General features: G+C 49.0%; 2 protein-coding genes across 2 annotated transcripts in view; both read right to left on the bottom strand.

Moving 5' to 3' along the window:
• Positions 1–11,454, bottom strand: part of LOC149325881 (uncharacterized) — a 58,039-nt gene extending 46,585 nt beyond the window's left edge. Inside the window, exon 1 of the mRNA XM_089564402.1 lies at positions 11,429–11,454. The gene's annotated coding sequence lies outside the window, so the exon portion shown is untranslated. The remainder of the gene's footprint in view (positions 1–11,428) is intronic.
• LOC149325882 (uncharacterized) lies at positions 792–1,668 on the bottom strand. The gene has a single exon (XM_089562855.1). The coding sequence runs from the start codon at positions 1,419–1,421 to the stop codon at positions 792–794; it is 630 nt and encodes a 209-aa protein (XP_089418981.1). The 5' UTR covers positions 1,422–1,668.
• Positions 11,455–23,192: the final 11,738 nt, after the last annotated feature.

The following is a 23,192-nucleotide window of genomic DNA, read 5'->3' on the forward strand; positions in this document are numbered from 1 at the left end:
TTTCGCAACCTACCAGGCTTAACCAAAGCTATACTCCGTTTCATACATAGCTGTCAACGCTGCCAAAGGTACGAAAGTAGTCCGCTGCAAAAAACAAGCAAAATGTATCCGTCCGCCTCGCGTCGTGGCTGAGTGGTACGAAGCGCGCGCCTTTCTGTTCATTTTACAAAGGGCCTAGGTTCGACTCCCTGCTCGGGTGGTTTTTTTTTATTTTTTTTTATTTCTTTTAAAAGATTCATTAGGTAGAAACTCGAAACTGTCAAACTCTAATACCTACTTTGAAAAACACAGCGCTGTTTACTTGTCTCGAAGGGAAAAGGCAGTGTAGTGTATTGGCGACGGACGTGATTGCGAAGTGCTTTTCTCGGGTACTGAACGACTTTTTAGCACGCGGCACACAATGAATCATTGTGTGGTGATAGAATTCAGTGTGGCGTCGATTATTCGGAGCAGCCTCGGCTAGCGGAAACCTTGTATTGATCGGTATACTCGGCGGCTTTAAAGTGAGGAGCGTCTGACTCGGGTCTCCTCTTTGAGCTGTTGTCACAAGGAAAATTCTTTGAAGTCCTTCCGGTCGTAGTAATGTTTTGTATTAGATGTCGGATTCGGTGTGTTATGGGAGTGAGCTAGTGCGGCGAGATAGGGATTGTTGAAAGCTCTGCAATTTTAGGCCCTGAGCAGAGATTCCGCTGCACAGGCCATCGAACGCAACAAGTGGTGTCGTATATTAGCGCACTTGCCGCTGCAGGTGACATTGTTATTGTGAGAAGACGACGACGAGGTACCGTGGTTCATTGGCTCCGGAACGCTTTGATAGCTCTGAGATACCGGCGCCGCCAGGCTACGATGTCAGATCGCTCGATGAGTGCAAGACTTCGCTTTCGTTTTTCGAACTTAAAACCGATATCTTTTAGTAGCCTCCACAAGGTAGCCTTACTCATGTCCGGCAAATCGGCATCTTCGTTCACTTCATCCAGGATTCTGTCCAAAGTAGGTATTTCGCGTTCGGCATACATACGATGTAACTTGAGTCGGATGGCGTTGACTGCAAAGCTGTCATATTTAACACTGCGAGAGCTAGATATGGTCACCTGGCTAGGTCGTTTTTGCGGTGATCTTATTCCAGTAGCGAGACCTTCCTTCTTGAACCTCGCAACTGTCCGAGGGCTCACCCCGGTCATCTCGCCCACAGTTTCGAGAACTTCGCGCACAGTCTTCTCCGGGAAGCGCTTCCTTACGCTAGAGTAAACGTTGACAATAACCTGCTTGGAGTCTTTCGAAAATTTCGGAGACTTCAGCTTGGAGAACAGGCGAGCAGGAGATGTTTTTGAAGCCGCAGTGGGCGAAGAAAACAAGCGAGTAGGCGATAGCGGTGCCATTTTCTCCATACTCGGAAACCGAAAGACGAACGCGGAAGACATCACCGGCCGGCCTAGCTGCGAAAACCTGATACAGGAGGAGCCGAAAAAAAAAACAGAAAACTAAGGCACTCTGTTTTGAAGAACATTAAAGAAAAAGCAATCTTTTTGCAAAATAAAACACCATTATTATTATGCTGCAATATTAACCAAAAATAACTAATTTTGAGTTCATTACTCTTGTCACTTTCGACGCACTACATTACGATGCGGACGAGGAGCGCGAACAGGCGCCGTAGCCTTGGCTGCGTTGACAGCTATGTATGAAACAGAGTATAAGCCCCCGCCAATTTTTTACTGTTACATTATTGATGCAGGTACTGGGTGCCGCAGCAGCTAAAACAGAACACCGCAGCGCACTCCTTCTTCCAAGTTCTTCTACCGTGTAACTCGAAGGCGATGAAGCACCGGCCCGTGCCGCCCCCACGGTCATCACTGCGTACCCACGCGACCACGGGACCTTCTGCGAACAGACGGCGCTGACACGGAGGACTGGCTCGCGATGTACGAGCGCGTCAGCACACATAACTGGTTGGATCCTACCCTTAAGCTGGCCAACGTGATCTTCTATCTTAAAGGCACAGCACGGGTGTGGTTCAAGAGACATGAGAACGAGCTCACCAGTTTGGGGACCTGCAAGCAGAAGCCCCGGGACCTGCTCGGGAAGGCAATCGGCGGACAGCTTGCCGCCAAGGAGGAGTTCGCTTGCCGTGCACAGACGTCGACGGAGTCTTATGTATCGTACAACCAGGACATGTTAGCGCTGTGCTTGAAAGTCGATGGTACTATGTCTGAGAGTGACAAGGTGGGTCACGCCCTCGAAGGCATCGGAGATGATGCCTTCAACCTCCGCGTTTATAAGAACTGTGCGACGGTTGATGGGATTACCCAGGAACCCAGGAACAAGCGAAGAGTCGCCGCATTACCCACCAGTTGACGCGGCTGCCGAATAGAGCTGCAACGCCATCCTGCGTTGACTCGGCCCTCCCGCGCCCCACGCCGACATCCGAGAGCCTGACCCGGATTGTACGTCGCCAACTGGAGGGAATGTCACCCGCCGCTTTCCGATCACTGGCATCCGGCCAGACTCCCTCAGGCTCCCTAATTCAAGCGGTCGTCCGCCAAGAATTCGCAAGTCTGGGTCTGAAACCAATGTGCTCCATCAGTTCCGAAGAACCCAGCCGCGTTTCACCGGTCCTCAATCCTCGTTCAAGACACACAAACACCATACTTCTTCACCTTCTTTGTTCAAGCCCATGGCCGCAATATAATCCGCAACAATCCTCGCCCTCCATACTATCCTCGGCACCAACGCAACTCAGATGAATAGAGAATGTCTGACGAGAGGCCGATCTGCTTTAACTGCTCTCGAGTTGGCCACATCTGTTGACACGGCCACACCCTTCCAACATCCACCTAATCCCTCTATGCGGACTCCGTCTATTTCCGCCGCACTTCGTCGCCATCTGAATCGCATTTCTCGAGCCCCGACGCCCAGACCCCTCTCTGCAGCCGCACGTTGTCACCCCGGCGCCGTCGCACTCCACCGCGCAGACGTCGCCGCCAGTCGTCCCCTGCCTAGCAAGCTGATGCTGCTAGGCAGCCTAGAAATCTGATGCTGCGGCGTCTGGAGGTGATGCTGCTTTCACGACCCAAACCGAAACTCCTTTTACTTTCCGCACGACAGGAAACTTGAATGACGTGCACGTGGTTGGTACGGTTGCGACTGCCTTAATCGATAGCGGAGTGCAGGTGCCAGTGATGTGTTTCATACTTCAGCGTCGCTTGCGAAAAGTGCTGGTGCCGGCCCCCTCAGCCGTTGTCCCTGTGGACGATGGTGGAACATATGTCGTAGTTCGCATGTGAGCTGCCCATGTGTACATCGCGGATGCTATACTTGCGTTCTATTTGCTGCGCTTGCTCATTGCCCTCAAGACCATCCTCGACTGCCTCTCAAATGTCGCCCAGCTCGACCTACTTTTTGTACCGGAACCCGCCGACCTCATTGTCCATCGCCTGTGTACTGCTGATTTGGTTCTCTTGGCACCTGCAGCCGCGGCCTACACTTGCTTCTCCTCTGTCCCGCGTCTTCCTGGTAGTGATTACATCGTTTCTCCCATTAAGGACGTTCTCCTGGCAGAACATCTTGCTTTTCCGCATAAAATCGTCGCCATTTCCACCAACCTTACGTACCTACCAGTTTTAAACTCTGCCGCCTTTGTCCAGCCGCTTCCTCAAGGTGTGGCATTAGCCCAATATACGTATGCTGCACCTCATGAATCAGCACATCCGTGCCGTCCTCTTCTAGTCGCCTATCGCCTACTGTAGCGGTGGCAGCCGACGAGTAATCGAAAATGATAGCTCCCGACCTGTCGCCTGCCCAAGCTCACCATCTTCGACGCATTTCGGAGCCTTTTCGTGCCGTCTTTGATTTTCTTGAGCGCCCTTTGGGCCGAAAGTCCATTGTTAAGTATAGAATTAATACACGCGATTCCTCTGCTACTCATCGGCGGCCGTACAGATTCTCCAGTGCCGAGCGGACTGTCATCCAACAGGAAGTTGACAAAATGCTAGAGAAGGAATACCTGAGCCCTCCTCAAATCCCTGGACCTCTACTGTGGTCTGAGTTAAAAGAACGACAGTACCCGGCTCATCTGCGTCGATCACCGCCACCTCAACCGAATTACAAAAAAATACGTCTATCCATTACACCGTAGAGACGATACCCTGGACTGCCTTCATGGAGCCAACTATTTCTCATCCATCGCCCCTCATTCCTGATACTGGCAGATCGCTGTGGACGGCATGGACCGCGAAAAAACGACCTTCATTACGCCCGACGGTTTGTATCAGTTTGAAGTAATGCCGTTTGGTCTCTGTGATGCTAGTAATGCTCTGGCCACTTTCGAGTGGATGATGGACTCGCTTCTTTGAAGATTCAATTGGTAAACAAGTCTGTGTTACAACGGCGATGTTGCAATCTTCTCATCTACCTTGGAAACTCCTCTTGAATGGTTCTCTGCGATCTTGGCAATTTTTCACGCCACCTGGCTTCAGCTCAGCTCATCAAAGTGTCAAATCGGCCGCCACCAGTTCAACACCCTAACCCATCTCGTTGATGCGCCGGGAAAACGCCCGGACCCGCAAGAAGCTCGCACCGACAAATATTTCCCTATTCATCACTCTCCAAATAATGTCCGCAGCTTTATTGGCCTTTGTTTATACTTCCGCCGCTTTGTTCCAGATTTCGCAGCTAACGCCCGTCCACTGACACACCTCCTGAAGAACAACGTTCCTTTTACCTCGGACCCCACCCAAGTGGAAGCCTTTTCAATGCTGCTGCTGACCACGTCACCTATTTTATCCAAGTTTGAACCGTGAAGTTCGCACCGACGCCAGTGGACACGGGATCAATGCTGTGTTAGCCCAGCGGCCGCAGAGCCAGAAACGCGTATTTGCATACGCCAGCCGTCTCCTTTCGGCCGCGGAGCGCAGCTACTCCATCACGAGTGTGAACGCCTGGCTCTCATTTGGGCAGTTCCTAAATTCCGCCCTTACCTCTTCGGCCATCCTTTCTCCATCGTGACCGATAATCATGCCGTTTGTTGACTTTCTTCTCTCAAGGACCTCACGGGACGTCTTGGTAGCTGGGCCTTAAGACTGAGGAATACTCATTCACTTGTAGTGCACAAGTCCGGGCGTCTGCACCAGGGCGCTGACTGCGTATCTCGTCGCCCTGTATATCATCCTGGCTGAAATGAAAACGACATGGAACCTTCTCTCTTAGCCATTTTTGACTTGCTCAACGTCGCTACGAAACAGCCATGCGATCCTTCGTTACGGAAGATTATTGAAGGACGTCCTGATTCCTCACTGCGACCTTTTGTGCTTGAAGATGGCACCCTGTACTGGCACAATCTCCGCCCTGATGGGCCTGCCCTTTTGGTTGTCGTGCCTCAGCGCCTGTGCTCAGCGGTCCTGGGCAAACTTCACGACCTGCCAACCGCCAGACATCTCGGTGTGTCGCGGAGATACGACCGCGTCCGCCGCCATTTCTTTTGGCCAGGATTATACTGTGTCGTGGGTTGCTATGTCGCCACCTACGACATGTGCCAACGCCTGCAAAAAAAAAACATCTGTCCTGCCTGCTGGTCACCTTCAGCCTCTTAACATACCTCCCGCTTCTTTCTATCGTGTCGGTCCTGACCTACTTGGACCTTTCCTCCTAACCACATTTCGCAATAAGTGTATTGCTGTCGCCCCCGACTTGTCACAAGATATGCAATCATGCGTTCGTTGCCGCCGAGTTGCGCTACAGATGCCGCTGGCTTCCTTCTGCGCAACATCATCCTTCACCATGGTGCCCCACGGCAAGTCCTCGCCGACCACGGCCGCTATTTCTTGCCGGAAGTCTTCGACGACGTCCTGCGGTCTTTTCAACCCACCACAAACTACCCACAGCCTACCATCCTCAGACATGGCGTCACCTAAAGTCGGAATCGAATTCTCACAGATATATGTTATCTATATACATCTCTGCCGACCATCGCGATTGGGATGAAGTTTTGCCTTGTATCCCATTCGCTTATACAGCGTCCAACACGACGCTTCAAACTGTTCTCTTTTCTATCTTTTGTTGCACCGCCATCCTCACGTGCCTTTGGACACGTTGTTTCCGCCCGCCATCGCTACGCCCACAGTGCGCACAGGATACCATTACACGCTCCGCCATGGCGCGCCAATTTGCTGACGCTGATCTCTCCGCATCTCAAGTAAAGGAGAAGGTCATTTACTACGACCGAAATCGGGCCGTGCACTTCTACCCGGGGTCCCTTGTCCTCCTCTGTTGTCCCTCTCGCAGCGTTGGTCTGTCTACAAAGCTGCTACCCCGCTACACTGGCCTATATTCAGCCCTTCACCAGGTGACCGACGTCACGTACGAAATTAGCCCGGTCTCTTCTGCGACGTCAACCACCCGCCCCGTGACTGATGTCGTACATGTTGCTCGGCTTAAACCATACCACGCCCCTTATACGTTTTCTTCCTAGCGGTGCTTTTTCCGACAGAGATTATGTTACGGGCATCGGCTTGGGCACAGAAGGTGACCAAGTTTGGTGCTTGTTTGTGGTGGACGAGGAGAATGAAGTATTTTCGGGCGCTGGCCTTTCTTGTAACGCTCGTTGGCTGTCTCTTGCTGTATATACCTGCAATCTCCATTTGTAAATATATATATATATTTCTGCCTGTTACAATACTATGCCGCAGAACCGATATTTTTACCCTCAAAAGCCTATCTTTGACAATTTTTGAAAGTGTTCGCTGAAACAGCAGACATACTTTTCTGTAGAGAGAAATTGATATATTGCTATTCATGATCAAAGAGAACAGGCCAAAGCGTTCCATCCCAGTCATATTCTTAGTTTTTTCCCGCTCGAGTTCCGGATCTACGGTCACCACCTGCTCTAAGTGCACTTATTCCGTTGCCACTTCCAGCACCTGGCCACAAATTATAAACTGTTGTTCCCTTGCGAGACTGTTCAACTTTACTCTGGTTGTTTGCGAATCAATTTTTAGAACCACCCTTCAGCCCTGCCTGTATAGGTCACTAACCATGCTTTGCAATTCAGCCGCTCAGTGACTCGAAAGACAATGTCATATCGATGAAACGCAGAAAATAAAAACTTTCAGCTGCTTCAATTTTTGTTGTTTTCGCGGCAGCTTTAAGTAGTCCACGTCGCAGAAAAGTCGATTTCGTCGTCGGAGTCGTTGACTATGAAAGAAAAATCCGCGAGAAACTCTGCTAAGCAACCTAGATAGGGCACCCAGGTCTCGTGACCTTGTGGCGTGATCACAACTTGCCCACTGTGTTGTAAGCAAACTGTCCAAAGTGGTAGAAGGCAGTTACATTAAAATTGGTCGCGAGACGTAGCTCGAGAAGAGCAACCTCGATCTCACAATACCAACGGGTGGCAAAACTCGCCATCTAAGGGCAGTGGTCCATCCTTTAACCGCTCTACCACTCGCAGGGGTCTATGAGCGCAAATTAGCGACTGACCGATTCCGCGAATATGGTCATTAACCCTTCAACGCCATCGCATCATACCCATAATGCTGAGTTTAATTTCCCCACTTAGTATTTTGCTTCTAGCTTTGAACGCAGAATGTTCAACGTTAAACATCTCCTAAACCTTCTGGTGAAGAAATAACTGCTCGGCTTTCTGAAGCACACGGAGCTTACACCTTTTAGCACAACGCAGCCGGTAAATACTGCAGTAAAAAAAACAAAGGGCTTCAGAAAGCGTTCCAGTTTATTCGTGCGTAGGCAAGGGATCAGGGATTGGCTCGTATGAACAAAAATGTGACAAAAAAAGACTTCGTTAGGTTACTGATGCGAGTGAGTTTCAGCGTGCAAAGCTGAGGTTCTTACAAAACCAGCTGCGCTGACAATGCTGGTTGAAGAAATCTGTGCAGCCGAAGTCGGTTAGACGGTTCCAAAGACAGTGCGCTTTACTGAATACGCTTGCAGAGAATTTACGGGGTCGCAGCGGAGCTCCAGAACAAGAGGTCGAGCGTGGCAGGCTTTTCGAACTGAACGGCACGTGCTCGGTGCGCAAGCACGGCACGGGCCGTTCAACTTTACTTTCTTCATCTCCTTGCTGGGACCGCCGATATTAGCGACCCCACTTGACAGCGTCGCTGTGCGTTGCAGGGTCCCTCGCCCAGACAGAACGGCGAAATGTACGCGCCGATGGGGCAGGGATGAGGGTGCCTCGGCGGCAGGCAGGTCGGCACATACGCCAGCAACAACCGAGGGGAGCTCCTGGGGAGGTTTCTCCATGTATGCGGGTTTGAGGCAATCCAAGGAGACTACCTCTTCACGACCATCCAGCTGGATAGACGCGGACGTGGTCGTCTTGTACGCGGTACAGGCCAACGTATGAGGGGGTAAGAGGCGCCTTTACATCATCTCGCCTTAGAAAAACATGCGCCGAAGACGTAAAGTCTGGGTGCGCAAAAACTTGACGGTTGGACGATCGAGGCGAAACTGGGCGCAGGTGTTGAATGCAGTCCTAAAGGCGTTGAAGGCAGTGCAGGGGCTGGGACTAGGGAGCCGAAGGAACGAACAAGTCCCCGGCAAGCCGCAGAGGTGCACCGAAGAAAAGTTCGGCCGCCGAACAACCAAGTTCACTGCGAAGAATGGCGCTAAGCCAACAAGCAGAATAGGAAGGTGGTCAGCCCGGTTAGCGCGATCCAGGCGAGCAGTGAGGGCGTCTCGAGCTAAAAATAGAGCCGCTCGACCATGACGCTGGCACAAGGATGGCATGCTCTGGTGCGGCAGTGTTCAGTGCTGAGCAGACGGGTGAATGAAGTGAAGAGGGTAAATTCGAGCTGGCGGCTGCGATCCGTGGTAACAATGCCGGGGCAGCCGGAGCGAGAAATCCAAGCTGAAAGAAGGCTTTGGCAACTGTTTCCGCGGGAGTGTCCAGGATGGGCACTGCTTCGGGCCAAGGAGTGAAGCGGTCGATCAGGTTCGTTAAACGTTCGTGATTCAAGCAAATACGCTGACTGCGAGTACTGAAAGAGTGCGAACCTCTCGGCGAAGACAAGCGGCAGCGAGGACAGGAGGAGAGTCCGTGCTGGACATAAGGGGACGTCCGAAGGGCATCGAGAGAAGCGGCCAGCCGGTCGATCCGGGTCTCCAATCTTGAAATGACAAAGGACTCTGGTGGAGAGGAGAGGGCGTTGACGGAAGGAGAATTCGCGTCGTGCACTCGATCAGGTAGCTTTGGCGAGGCGGTCAAGGGTCAAGTCCCCCGCAGAAGCCAAGACGAGGTGGGTGTAACTGCGGCAAACGCTGCAGGAAGAGGTCTCTCAACAGTGCGCCGTTCCAGTCGGCGTTGCTTTCGCCCAGGAGCTGCCGAGTGCTAGTGAGTAGCTGGGAGAAGCGGTGGTCTCCAAGCTCTTCGCCGGTGAGCAGCTTCTGGAGGCGCGCAGTCTCAGACACCGTGGTGCGGTCCAGAATGCACTGCTTAAGTCGCTGGTACGGAGTATCGTACAAGGGTCCAAAGATGCCATCCGCCAGCTCTTCAGTCACCTCAGGAGACTGGTTGGGAAGTAAGTGACGAAACCGAGATGCCTCCGAAGTGACGTGGTCCAGATGGAAGATTTCTTCTGCCTGGGCAAACCACATCTGTCGATGCTTGGGCCAGAATGTTGGCTTGTGGAGCTGGATAGCTGTGAAGTCCCCTGGGCGCAAGGTAGTGTAAGTCGGCAGGTCACCTCAGGGCGCTAGCACGCTCGGGGCTGTCATCTCATAGGCCGCAGTCACTACTGTAGAAAATTTACGGGGTTGCAGCGGAGCACCAGTACAAGAGGTCTAGCGTGGTACGCCTCTCGAACCGAACAGCCCGTGCAGTACTTGCGCAGGCCGTTCAACTTTATTTTCTTCTTTTGCCGGCTGGGAACGCCAGTCTTACCGCCTACAATTTACAGCGTCGCTGTGCGCTACACACTTAAGATCCTAGGGCAGACACTGCGGAAAAAACATTTTATATTATCTAATCGTTTTAGCAACATTGTTGATACTGGCATTTTCAGTGTTGTATCGCAGTATCGACGATAAGTAAAGAGCGTCTGTATCGGAACTCCTATTTCAATTGTGTATCTTGTATCAGTATCGGAAAAACAATGCTTTAGGGTGTCGCATAAAAGTATCGAAGAAACTTTTTTGAACTATCGTGCCCAGCCCTGACGATTCCGCATGTACGGGTTTCTGGGTAGAAAGTAGGCGAAACGATACGCGGAAGTGGCTAAACAACGATAAGCAATGTTAAATAAGGACACACGTGCTAGCACGAATAATTCGCATTGAGCTTAGCCAGGTAATTCAAAAGACAATTATTTCTTGCCGTTGGATGACTCTTAAAATCTATCTATTACCAAAGCATCCAAAATGAGCTTACCACATGCGCATGCACATCTTTGCCCTAAGGTCATACAAACTTTTAAATATGTCGAGAATGATAGTGCCATGTTTTACGGGGTGCCCGGCATAAATGTTTTGAAATTAGTGCGATACCGCAGGTTCTATACGCAAGGAAGGTGTGCGGAAGAGGCTGTGGCTGGCGCCTGCAGCGGTTAGTAATTCTAGCAAGGTTTAGAGGAGCTGATAACAGTGCGCATACGCCATGCCACCCACGCTCTTTGTTTGTGCATTGAAGGAAAGAAGATCTTAATTTCTGTTTCTCTTTGTAAAATAGCCATGAATATGTTCAAGGCTGTCCAGGCAATAAATGAGAGCCAGGGCCGCCCTCTTTCTCGTGGATTGTGGGCTGTACTATGTGCATGGTCATGTATTTTTATGGCATGAAGTGTTTTCCGTCTACTCGCGGAGGTGGAGCAAACACTCAGTTCTCAAGCATTTCAGCCCAGAAAAGCTCTGACACTGGTGGGTACTCGACAGCTCAGGGAATCCAACCCCGCCCCTCCCGCTTGCGAGGCGGAACGCTGTATAATTTTCACATCGAAATACATATTCTAATGTGCACACCTGTATGAACGCGTGCAGTCGTTCCAGCAAAACAGCCGACTTCATTACGCCTTTTGAACGCGCGAGGCATTCAGCTTGGGAACTCTATTCTGCATAGTGCGCCGGCTGTTTAAAAGGTTCTCAGTGCAGGTTAAAACTTGCGCTGTGCGCACTAACTACACTTGTTCTTATGCGTTCGCCCTTAATATGCTTCTGTATAAAACTCGTGGGCAGTAACAACTCTGCAAGTTCTGCGCTTGTTCCTGTCAATGGATATGTTGGGTTTGACGCATGGTGCCATTAGTTACATACGTGCCATGAAACTCTGCGACAAATCGATGTATCTTCGCGCAATATTACGAAAGTTAGTTCCACGTCAAAATATAAATAAAATACATTGCGAATATAAATACCGGGCATAACTTCTAACCAAACGGCCACTCATGTATATACTCGTGGTGAGCAGCAAAGGGATGCTTACCGACCAGGAATGACTGTGAGCCCGAACTCTCTGTAAGAGTAATGAATACAGACGGCCACTGAGCATCATTAGAGACAATGCCCGGGAATATTTTTTCGTGAGCATAAATTGAAAGCGAAGGAGATCCAGAGACGCGTATGCTGCAAGAGCCGCGAAAACACTTTTGACTCTCCATATCGACGATCATAGGGTACGCCACTAGTGAGACGTCCTAATGCAGTCCACTTCCCACCAGGCGCTCAATGTGCCGTACTCGGAGGTTGTCCGCAGGGCAGCGTGATTATGCCGAGCGGTACAGACGCGCCACTGCACCTGTTCGTTTCTATGTGCACTTGTGCCTTAGCTTGCAATGCGTTTGCACGCGGCTCTGCACACAGCGTCCGCCTGAAACGCCTGCCTTCGCCGGTCTAAGGAGCCTGCCGAGCGCAAATAACAAAAAGTGTACAGGCGCCTCGGTATAACAGCCAACGCCTATACTCCGTTTCATGCATCTAGAGCAACTCTGCCAAAGCTAGCGCTTTTGTTTGTGCTGCATACTTAAGAGATAAAAGAAGACTGCATTTCTTGCGCTGAGCGCAAAGTATTAAATTCTTCACATGGAGGTTTACTACACGATAATTTGACGTGAGCTTGATTCAATGTGCTGTTATAGTTGACGACACGCTGCCTCTTTCTCGTGGCTTAGTTCACTCGGCCTCAACACAAGCGCCGCGAAGCAACACGCCTCCCTTTATTTCTTTATACGGACTATTTCCGTCCCTTTCAAAGCGTCGCATCTCATGTATGGAGCGGAGTGCAGTTCCATGAATTTCGAGTAGGCTTCATAACACGTGTATTCCAGCTTTTAGGCTGCGATGTGTTCGCGGACGACGCAAACACAGAGCGGCAATGTCAGCGCTGAGGCCCGGTTGTTTTCTGTGAGGCATGCCCGCTGCAGTCGCCCTATTGCTCCTCCACAGCGCCGCCAGCCAACTCCACAACTGCCGCTATTCAGATTAATTCTTAGCTTGCTAACACTGGCAGTTCAGCTTCCTTTGCATCCTTTCAGATGAGTCGCGAGACGTGTTCCTTTTACGAAGGGAGTGCACTCGGCGTGCTTGTCGCCTGTACAGTTTTCCAAGTACAGTATCATCACATAGCTGCTAAACTTGGAGCCTGACGCCCATCTGTGCTGCATGTGGTGAGAATTCAGAGCCAGCAAATGTATTATCTGTTTAATCTAAAACTACAGCTGTTCTTACAAATGTTACCTTTGTGAGCATGGTTAATAGCATTACTCTTCTTTTTAACTCATGTCCAATCTCGTTAGAAACGAAAAAAAAAGCTGCACGCACTCTTGAGCAGTTATTCTCAATTTCGTGTACGTGCGCGCCACCACGCTAGTGGAACGTGGTGCAGCGTACAAAGTTCACAGTCGCGCGCTTCCTTATCGCCAAAAGGGGGCTCAAACGGGACGCAGTATTGGGATTCCTTTTTTTTTCCTCTAGGCGAGAACAAACATTTTTCTGTGGCTATGGAGACAATATTGAAAACCTTGGGCATTCACTGATATCCGCTATTCAAATTATTCGTACAACTGACCGGAATAATCCTCAAAACTCAAGCTCCTCAAGCTCCTCAATCCTCAAGCTCCTCAAAACTGGACATATTCGCAATCTTGGAGAAGGCCCCAAAAAAAACTTTGCATGTCTCTCTTTACGTTACACACTGTCTAAAACGTGCACACTGAACTGCATGAGCACGTGGAAGAGGTCTGAGTTTGAAATGACATCCAGAATGAAAGTATGCAACAGCCCCTTAGGTCATGGCGCCTTCGCGTACGCACACAACTTGTATCGTTTCAATCTGACTACTCGTTCGAAGTGTTGTAACCCACTGGGAATTTCTAACTACGTATTGTGAACCTTTTGGGAAAATGTGTGAGCGCCACGTGAGAATTATGCAGAAAATTGCTGTATTTTATCTCGGTTGAGTGTTCCCTTTGGCTTTTTCTCGAAGCATGTGCGTTTTAAAGGCCTAAATTACAATGATTTACCAAATAACTACTCACTGCCATACAAAAGGAGAAAAAACAAGCATACTTTATACCGTGAAAAGATTCTTGAGAAATGATGTCCACTGTTAGGGTGAAATGGAACGCGAACGACACGAGGGAAGTAGAAACGCTAAAATCGATACTGAGCTTAATTCAGTTTGGGTGCAGTCACTTCAAAGGAGCGTATGTCACTCCTAGGAAGTATCTGCGGAATATGTCTGCATTTCCTCCTCAGCAGGCAACATGTTCGTCTTTGCGTCTGTCGTTCTGTTCGCGTTTCATATTACAATCATGTACATAGCGTGGAACAGAAATTCAGTTGTTGGTCATTTGACAGGTTGAAAACTTAAGTTCCCGGTGTGTTGCTCACAAGAATCTTGAATTATAAATTATTTCCTTCCCCTCAATAATAACTCGTGAATGTAGGCTAAATTGTTCATTATCACTGCACTACAAACACAGTGGCAAGACATCTCAGCCGTGTATAGGTCAATAAAAAGAGGGCAGTGATCTGGCTAAGAGTTACTGCAAACGCTGAACGCATTGGCTTACACGGGAGAATTTCCAATTAGGAAGCTGCAGAGCTAGAATACGGCAACTGTTGTGAATGACTATCCAGCAAAAAAGCTGCGTGCCTTGGAGTCCAGCTTCCCTTGAATAAAGCATTCAGTACTTGCCTTCATCACTCGGCGAGATGGTGACAGCCGTTAATAAGGAGTGGTTGCCGTAATCACTTCCGCTCGATGTTGAAGCGTTTCCCGCTGTCGCAATCGTATGAAAAAAAAAATAACAGATGGCACAGCTTAGTAAGGTAAAGGTTGGTCACCGTCACAAGCTGCTCTAGGCTGAAAGTACAAATTCACAAACGCAATATTTAAGATAAACAGGTGACACTCAATCTCGAAAAGGATAAAATTCTGAGCAGGGGACGCCCGCAAATCACACAACGCGGAATGGCAAGTAAGCAGCTTTCAGCCCAAAATTCTTGACAAGTGGAGGCAGGAAGATACAGAGTGGTTTCCAAACCCGAATGAATTATTTTCGAAGTGCCACCTGCTGCCTAACGACTATTCAATAGCATTACGAGCCCTTTCAAAGAAAAAACCGGCGTTATGGCCTGTTATAAAATTCGCGGATTGGTCGAGAGAGTTGTGACATCATCAAGTCAGGCGTCATGCTACATGCAAACTCCCCGCTTCCCCCCCCCGCCGGCTCTCTCCATGTGCACCTGAAAACCGCCCTCTTCTCATCCCACCTGCTGCTATTCCCCCTCTGCTTCACGACCCTCATTTTCGAAAAAAAAACCGCGATTAAAAAATTCGCACAATGGTCCAGCCACACCTACCAACCTTCCTCCTCTCTCCGCTACTTCCCTCTCTCCACCTGCACCTGCCAACTGGTCCCCTCTCTCCCCACCACCTACCTCCTCCCTCTCCACAGTAGAAGGCCCATCACGGGAATAAACCCAACGTTGTAGTCTGCCACAAATTTTCTTCTTTTTATGTCCCAAAGCGACTAAGGCTATGAGAGACGCCGTAGTGGAGGGCTCCGGAAATTTCGACCACCTGGGTTTCTTTAACGCGCAGGGACATCGCACAGTAAACGCGCCTATAAAATTTCTCCTTCATATAAATTCCACTGCCGCGGCCGGCATCGAACCCACGTCTCCCGGGTCAGCAGTCGAGTGCCATAACCACTGAGCCACCGCGGCGGCTTGAGCACGCAGGAAGACAGGACGGGACACACGCTGTCTCATCCCGAACGGGACTGCTTGTTCATCTGAAATTACTTGTTCCATGAAGAAAAAAAAAAAAAACTCGCAGACCGTTTGCAGTCTTTTCTTAATCGGCGCAATGAGCCCTGAGGACCTAACGGTAGGGTTTATTTGTTTTTTTTTCTTACTGCAAGTTTTCTCCTTTATCCTTTTTCTTTTCTGATTGTTATTTTTCGTTTTGCATTTTTCAGTGTCTTTGAGCGTTTCGCGTTAACCTTGTCGACTTTACTTATCTATTATTACAAGATAATGTTCGCTATTTTTTTTAATATGATGTTTACCTCTGCACTGTAGTCTTTTTGATTGCTCTGTCTGTGGTCTGTTGCTGCCGGTTTTTGTGTACGGGGGTGCGCCCCTCTGTCAAACCAGTCGTAGGCTTTTTTGGGTGTACCCCCAACATCCCTGATGTTGAAATGAAGGGGTTTTTTATGTGTATAACTTTGCCATAATTACGATTTGCTGTTAGCCTTTTGCGATTTTTTTTCAGGCTGTATGCAGACCCTGAGCAAATCACAGATTAGTTTTCAGCGTTACGTTTGGAAACTTGCCATCGAGTGCAATTTGTACGCAATTAAATGGAAAAAAAAGTCCAAGTGTTCTACACAGCGAACTCCTGAACGGAGCTCCTACACCCATGAGAAATAGCTCTCCCGCACAGCTTGGAACATAATGCCGGACCTTCGCGCAACTCTCCTCTTTTCGGGAGTACATAGAGGAACACTAGTCTCCTTAATTCCAGGCTGAGGATAAGATTTTTTGTTTTCTTCTCGGAGCTCTAAGTTAGCGGAGGTTGGTATAATTTTTGTCCTTTCGAAACCCAGCGTAACGGCAAAATCTAAAGAAATATAGTCTGTACCTGGATACAGTCATAAAGCTTTAATTTGTAGCTTTAGTTTTGCATATGGGGAGATAACTACGCTAAATTTGATTATTTTTTCATTCTAGGTGAATTCAATGCAAATAGCCAAGTCCAAGCAGAAATCATTTCTACAGTACTAGCGCAGTTTCAAAGCTAAAAAATTCTTGTCAGAAGGAAGAATTTTACAGTTACACAGGAAGCCCAGGACCAGTGCTAGGAAGGTAAAATATTCAAGAAAATCTGTCAGCGAAAACACTAGAATCAGCAAGACATGCTGTCCAGATATACAAATTCGTCCCCTTTTAATGCAATAAATGGCTGATTGATGCATCTGATGTCTTTCTTTGCACTGAGTGCCTTGATACAATGAAAAACCATTTTGTCCCACCCGTCTAGCCTATTTTCAAGTATGCGACCACCTTGGGACGGCTGTTTATGACGACCAACATGTGTCGTCACAAATTAGGTGTCACACAAATGGGCAGACACCTAGCACTTCTCCTGGAATGTGAAACCAGATAGGAATGAGCTGAACTGGACAGATAATAATCTTGTTCCTTAACACCGCGCCCTGTCTATATTGCGCTGTCCAGGTCTCCAGCGCAATATGTTGGGTTAGTTCCTCCCTCACTCCACGGCTGCAGTTCATCAGACGATACACAGCAAGGAGAACGCGGCACATCGGTAACTGTTTTTACTTTGCGCCCCGTCTGCTGAGCTGTAACCATAGAGTACTCTCTAGGTCGAAAGGATGCTCTAGATTTACTGTGCCTGAGTAAGGCATTAGGTGCGGGAGGGTGCAAGTAAAACCAGTTGTTTTCTTCTCCCTTGTTTCGCCCTGCATAATATTGTTACGTGGCCCGAAGTCTATGTCGGCACAAGGACGACCGGAGCACAGGGTACAGATCACAGCGAGCCCTGAGCAGCAAGCGCGCACACACCGGGCACTTCCTCTACGTCGTCTTCACGGAGATTATCCGTTGCATGGCCCCCCGGTCGGAAAGGCACCGTCTCGGTGTTCATCAGGGCAGTGAGGGGGACTGCAAGGCGTAGGATTTGAGGCGAGAGACGTGCACAACATCGGTCTGATGCTGAGAGGACGTCGCACCGGGGAAGGCCGGAGCGATCTCGTAGGTGACTGCGGTGACGTGGCGCAGGACGCGGTAATGGCCGATGTAGCGGGACAGAAGTTTTTCAGAGAGCCCCACGCGGCGAGATGGCGACCAAAGCAAAACGAGGGAGCCAGCGGTGAAGGAGACCATACGGTGACGGCGGTTGTAGAATTCCTGCTGAGAGGTCTGGGAAGCGAGGAGCCGGGAGCGTGCGAGTTGACGAGCGTGGTCAGCGCGAGTAATGGCGTCGTGGGCGTATGCAGACGGCGGAGCAGTAGAAGTGGGAAGCAGCGTGTCCAGAGGCAGAAGGGGCTCGCGGCCGTACAAAAGATCAAAAGGGGAGGAAACGGCAGTGTCATGGCGGGAGGAGTTGTAGGCGAAGGTCACATAGGGGAGAGCGGTATCCCAGTCGCGATGGTCCGGAGAAACGTACATAGCCAGCATATCGGTGAGAGTGCGGTTGAAGCGTTCTGTGAGGCCGTTCATCTGCGGGTGGAAGGCGGTGGTGAGCTTATGTTTCGTAGAGCACGACCGAAGAATGTCAGCGACAACTCTGGACAGAAAGCATCGACCTCGGTCGGTAAGAAGTTGACGGGGAGCTCCATGATGTAGGATGAGGTCGGTCAAAAGAAAGTCGGCAACATCAGTAGCCGTACTGGTGGGCAGTGCCCGTGTGATCGCGTAACGGGTAGCGTAGTCTGTGGCAACAATATATCCACCTGAAGGTCAGCTTAGAAGCGTTAAACTATAAACATTATTTGCAAAGAGCAACCTGCGTTTCAAATGTCCCCGACTACAAATATTCATACCTGCTCGTTTTAAAATCATGATGCAGGTGTCAATTCAGACATTACTTGGCTAACGTGCAAGATGTTTCTGCCGTTTCACGGTAATAGGCGATGCATAATTTCTATCGTGAGTGTAAAGGGTTAACAGCAGAGGAAATTTCCCACGCCGTTATTAGTCGCGGCACGACGGCTGATGACAGTATAAACAGAGGACAGAGTCTGAAGACAAGCTTGCCAATTTCCTGCGCTGCAATTAGGGCTTTAGGCGTCACCTAATCACATGGCAGTTGTTAACTCTTACGGGTAATACAACTCATCACCCACCTTCTTCCATGCGCGCATCGTGCAGTTCGTTCTCGTCGAAAACTGTGAATAAAGAGAAGAAAAATTATGGTAGAATAGGGCAATTTCCACACACTATCAATAACTTTCCACTGATGCAAAGACACCTTGATATTGATGGAAACGGCAGTAAAAGAGTCAACCTCGCGCGCAGTAGAAGGGGTTTTAATCGGCGTTTGCTTTTTTAAAATTCCATATTTCCACAATAAATTCGTCTCATGTCATTTAATGACTGCTTGCAGTTATCCTTGCGGCAAAACTCTACAATCTTTTTTTTGACTAGCCAGGCGAATAGTTGGCACCGCTTCGATCAAGCGGGGGCGCGCGTAGACAGTGAAGAAGACCATCGGGTCGGTACCGGACATTTGCCCGTGGGAGACGCTCGCTCTTTCCTAAGGGTATGTCGTACAGGCTCCTCTTCGGCGCCGTTAGAATTAGTTTGTTTAAGAAAACGCATTAAACCTGCAGGAAAGACGGTTAGGGAAATTCGAAGAGTCGGGACCCTGGAACGTCCCGTCATGCCACCAAGAAAATCCGACACGCAGACTCCTCGACTTTGGAGAGGTGCGTGCCATATAACTGTTCGGTAGTACAAGTCGCTACACGGACCAGTTACGCCAGAGATGGACGACTAGGGAGGGGGAACGCAGCCAAAGCGGTGGGCGTTGTCTCGGTTACATGTTTGCTCCCTTCTGTTGTTGCTGTCCTTCTTGTGCAGTTTTTTTTTGCAACCAGCAGTGAACTGCTTCCCAGAAAACACTTGGTGCTCGTGAGGAACGGACCCTGCACGCACCAGCATGCCAATCCATAGTTAGCTTTTCAAGAGGTAAGTCCTATTAATTGTGACGAGCTCATCTTCTAAGGGTGAACATTCATAATTTCCAGATGTGCAGTGAGGATATAGAAATGCCGCAACGTAAACACAAAGCTTTGGCAGGTCGCTTGTGACACGAACATAGAGCTTTCGCATGCAACCAAGAGTCAACATGGCTTTGGACGCAGGGCAGACCTCCGAACAGTAATAGGAAACGTGGCTCGGGATGCACTATCGGTGACAAAAGTTGTATACTCCACGCGACGGGAGCCGGAGCAACGGAAAACTGCAGCATTTTGGCGAGCTAAAGCACGAAACATTGAAACGGGCCAAGCGCCATCCCTGCTGATAATAAAGGTCACGCATTGGCGGTCTCGATCCCAGATGCCGCCTGCAGATGGCGTTGCAACGCAGTTTTCCGTTTCTCCTGTTCTCGCCGCGTGGAGTATACCATTTTTGTCCCCATTAGTACATGCAGTGCTGGAAACAGCTAAAGCTTCAGTAATTTTCTTTTTTGTCGCGGTCCAGAACTGGAGCACGATTTTTCCACTTGGCATAGAATGAGCATGTGCAAATACTCATTGAACGCTCCGCTATTTCAAAAACACAGATTGAGCTCGCTTTCTTCAATGAATGAGGAAGAATCTCTAACCAAAATTTTTTCTCAACGACTTGAGCCTGACTTGTGTATTAAAGCATTATCAATCCTTCCCTGTGCGACACGAAAGATTAGGAAAGGGGTGGCGTTCACACGGTCTTATGGACCTGAACGTTGGCCCACATTGTCAAGTGGAATATTTAATTGGCTTGCTCTGTACTTACCCTCTCTTATTTCACCATCACGCAGAAAACCATCAGCTGGAAAAAGGGGCAAGAAATATACTCCACGACAATTCTATCAGCAGAGCTGCAGAGCCGAAACACGCTCTTTCTTTCTACGCAGCGGAAGATAGTCCACGGGTGCAGTTAACAGATGTGTCCTAAATCCCAGTGAAGCATACTTCAAACATAAGTGCACATTTTCAGAAGGGAAGCATGGATACGTCGTGTGTGAATAGTTTTGAAAAATAGTGGACAAAATAAGGCACGATAGGCCTTCTCGCTCGACCTGTCTTTCCTGCCTCCTTTTGCGCGCTATTATTGCATTTCAACTATGCAGGTTTTCAACTAAGAGAGTGACGTAAAAACTCATTTTTTCGTGGCAACAACGGTTTTGGGGTACGTGCTGTTTCACGAAGCATTCATGGATGGTGCCAGATACATGAAAGACGGAGCGAAGCAACCGCGGAGCGATAAACGAGCCAGGCGGCCGCCCACTGGAAAACTGTTGTGGAATGGCATAGCTAAGATGCTCCGCCCCTCTACCCTTCTCTTCATTGCGATAAAAAGTTGCCATGGATTATACACGCTTGAGCAAAACCCAGCTGCTTTTCGTGTCATGCCGTATTGGTTTGGTAGGTCACACTTAGGACTGCGGATAACATTGAATGGTTTTGTAGCTGCTGACAGAATAAGCCAGTACAACAGAGGAAGGCGGGCTAGTTGGTTACTAGTATTAGAATGCATCTCGGGAACACGAAAAAAGGCAAGAGACGAGGAAAAGGCCAAAAAGACAGAACGTGGAACTACCTGTAAGTTCCGCGCGTCTTGTTGTCTCTTCCTCGTCCCTTGTCTTAAGTGAAACTTGAAAATTGGAAATATGGTTAGATACAACCGTTTCTCAAATATTGTCGATAACACTTAGGACATAGATCGGCCCGTAGCTTGACGGATCGGACTGCTCTCCTCCTTAATACATCGGAGCAATTTTGGCAACCTTCAGTGCTGAAGGGTAGGTCACAGAATACAAGGAATGAATAAAAAGGTTGCATAGGATGGTGCCAAGATATCAATGTTTCTTTAATATGCGTGTGCGAATTCCGTCATGTTCAGGAGACCTATCGCTTGGCAAGTTCAGAATAAGACATGTAATTTCATGGGGTTCGATTAGAAACACTGAAAAAGAATTAAGTACTGTATTAGAAAAAATGCTGCTTCCGTTGATGTGTGAGGGTTGGTAGCTAACGACTGGCGGACACGTAAGAAGAAGGAATTGATGCCTTCGGTTGTACTGTTATTAATTCTCTCATCGACGAAAAAGTACAATGTGACTTTACCAGCCAGTTCGTTTTTTTATTCCTCAGATCTTCTATGAATTGCGGCATGTTTGCTCAACAAGATTTGTGTAGTATGCCTTTTTGCACGTCCTCATCATTAACACGGATCTATTGCGCATTAGTTTAAATGAATTTAAGCAGCAAACAATATTTGTCTGTTGCTGTCTTAAAGTCTTTTATGGTAACGCAGTGGATTCCAAAAAATGGCAAACGTAGTGGAGGGCGACAGAAAGTTAGGTAGGCGGATGAGATTAAGAAGTTTGCGGAGATACGGTGGCCGCAACTGCCAAAGGACAGACTTAATTGGAGAGACATGGGAGAGGCCTTTGCCCTGCAGTGGGCGTAGTCAGGCTGATGATGATGATGATGCCACTTACGCTACCATGAATCCTTTTCTTTGAAAATCCTTAGAATTTGTTCAGTCATCCATGAGCATGTGCTCCCTCATAAGAGCGTAAACAAATTTTTGGGCTACACATAGTAACTTCCTTAGGCGAAATTCAAAAGCCCCGTGTACTGTGCGACGTCAGTTCGCGTTAAAGAGCCCCATGTGGTCGAAATTTCCGGAGCCCTTCACTACGGCGTCCCTCATAGCCTGACTCGCTTCGGGACGTTAAACCCCCATAAACCAAACCAAACCAAGCTTTGTTCCTATAGCACTGCCAGTTCACCGTACTCTTCGCTTTTCTACAGTTCTGCTGGTTACGCCAACGACGGCAACGCGCAGGCCAGCAACGGGCGCCTAACAGCTGCGCTCTGAAATTCGACGTCGTCGCTGTCGTCCTCGGCAGCGTTGTGCGCGCAAAAGCAGGTGCCCCAGCTGCTACCTTGGTGACGTTACCGTGTGGCATCCTCGTGCCCTGCCAACCTGTTCAGTGTATTGTGACCAAGCTGCCCACCGTGACAAGCGGTAGTTAAATGATTGGTTAGAGGTTGCTCGGGAAGACCAACGCAGATCGCACACGGCCCACCAGTGGGTTCACTTGCAACACCCTTCTGCCGGGGCAGTGGAGCATCGTTTAAAACGGTGCACCACTGCGCCAGGAGTGGTACGAGGACTCCGCGTGATATACTAATATGAAGTAGAGAACGATCAACTGCGCAGTTATGGGCATGTAGGCAGAACTGAGGCGACATTAAAGGAGCGCTTGCGAGGGAGGGACCTCAAATGCTATCGCATTGCACTCTTAAGAGTAGGCTAAAAAGATTAAAATGTGATTGCAAAAGATAGAAACAGTATCGGTGCCGGCAGAGTGACAAGCAGATATGACCTCAGGACGCTGAAGGGGCCCATTAACGCGTTCACGTTCCATTAACGGCCCATTAACACGTTCCATTAAGGAGGAGAGTAAGTGTCCTTTCAAATATTTCTTTTCTTGTCCTTTTTATGCGTGTAATATACTCATCGTACGGCAAAACAGCGCTGACGGACGGGACGGAAGAAGATGAGACAAACACATGCGCTGAACTAACAACCAAATGGTTTATTGCGAAAGAGGGGTGCAATACAAAGCATAGAAGGGAAAAACTGCGGTGTAAACATGACAAGGCATACATTCGGGATATCATCAATGATTAAGAGAAGCGATCTCCTGTGGGAATATAGCCACCGATGGTTGGCTTAGTTCAGCGCATGTGTTTGTCTCATCTTCTTCCGTCCCGTCCGTCAGCGCTGTTTTGCCGTGCCATTCAACATGAACCAACCAGGCCGACTCAGCCCTCTCCTTGAATATACTCATCGTCAGATTTTAGCCAGCTGAACTGCTCATTTATTTTAGCTCTTTGATTTTTGTTTGTTGCCTTTTGGTTTTCCGCTCATCACACGCAAGCAGGGTGCTGTGAATTCCATTTGATCCAGAACTTTGCTTCAAGGCTCACTTGAAA

Source organism: Amblyomma mixtum, chromosome 10, assembly GCF_055824585.1.
Source record: "Amblyomma mixtum isolate Tamu chromosome 10, ASM5582458v1, whole genome shotgun sequence".
Classification (NCBI taxonomy): Eukaryota; Metazoa; Arthropoda; class Arachnida; order Ixodida; family Ixodidae; genus Amblyomma; species Amblyomma mixtum.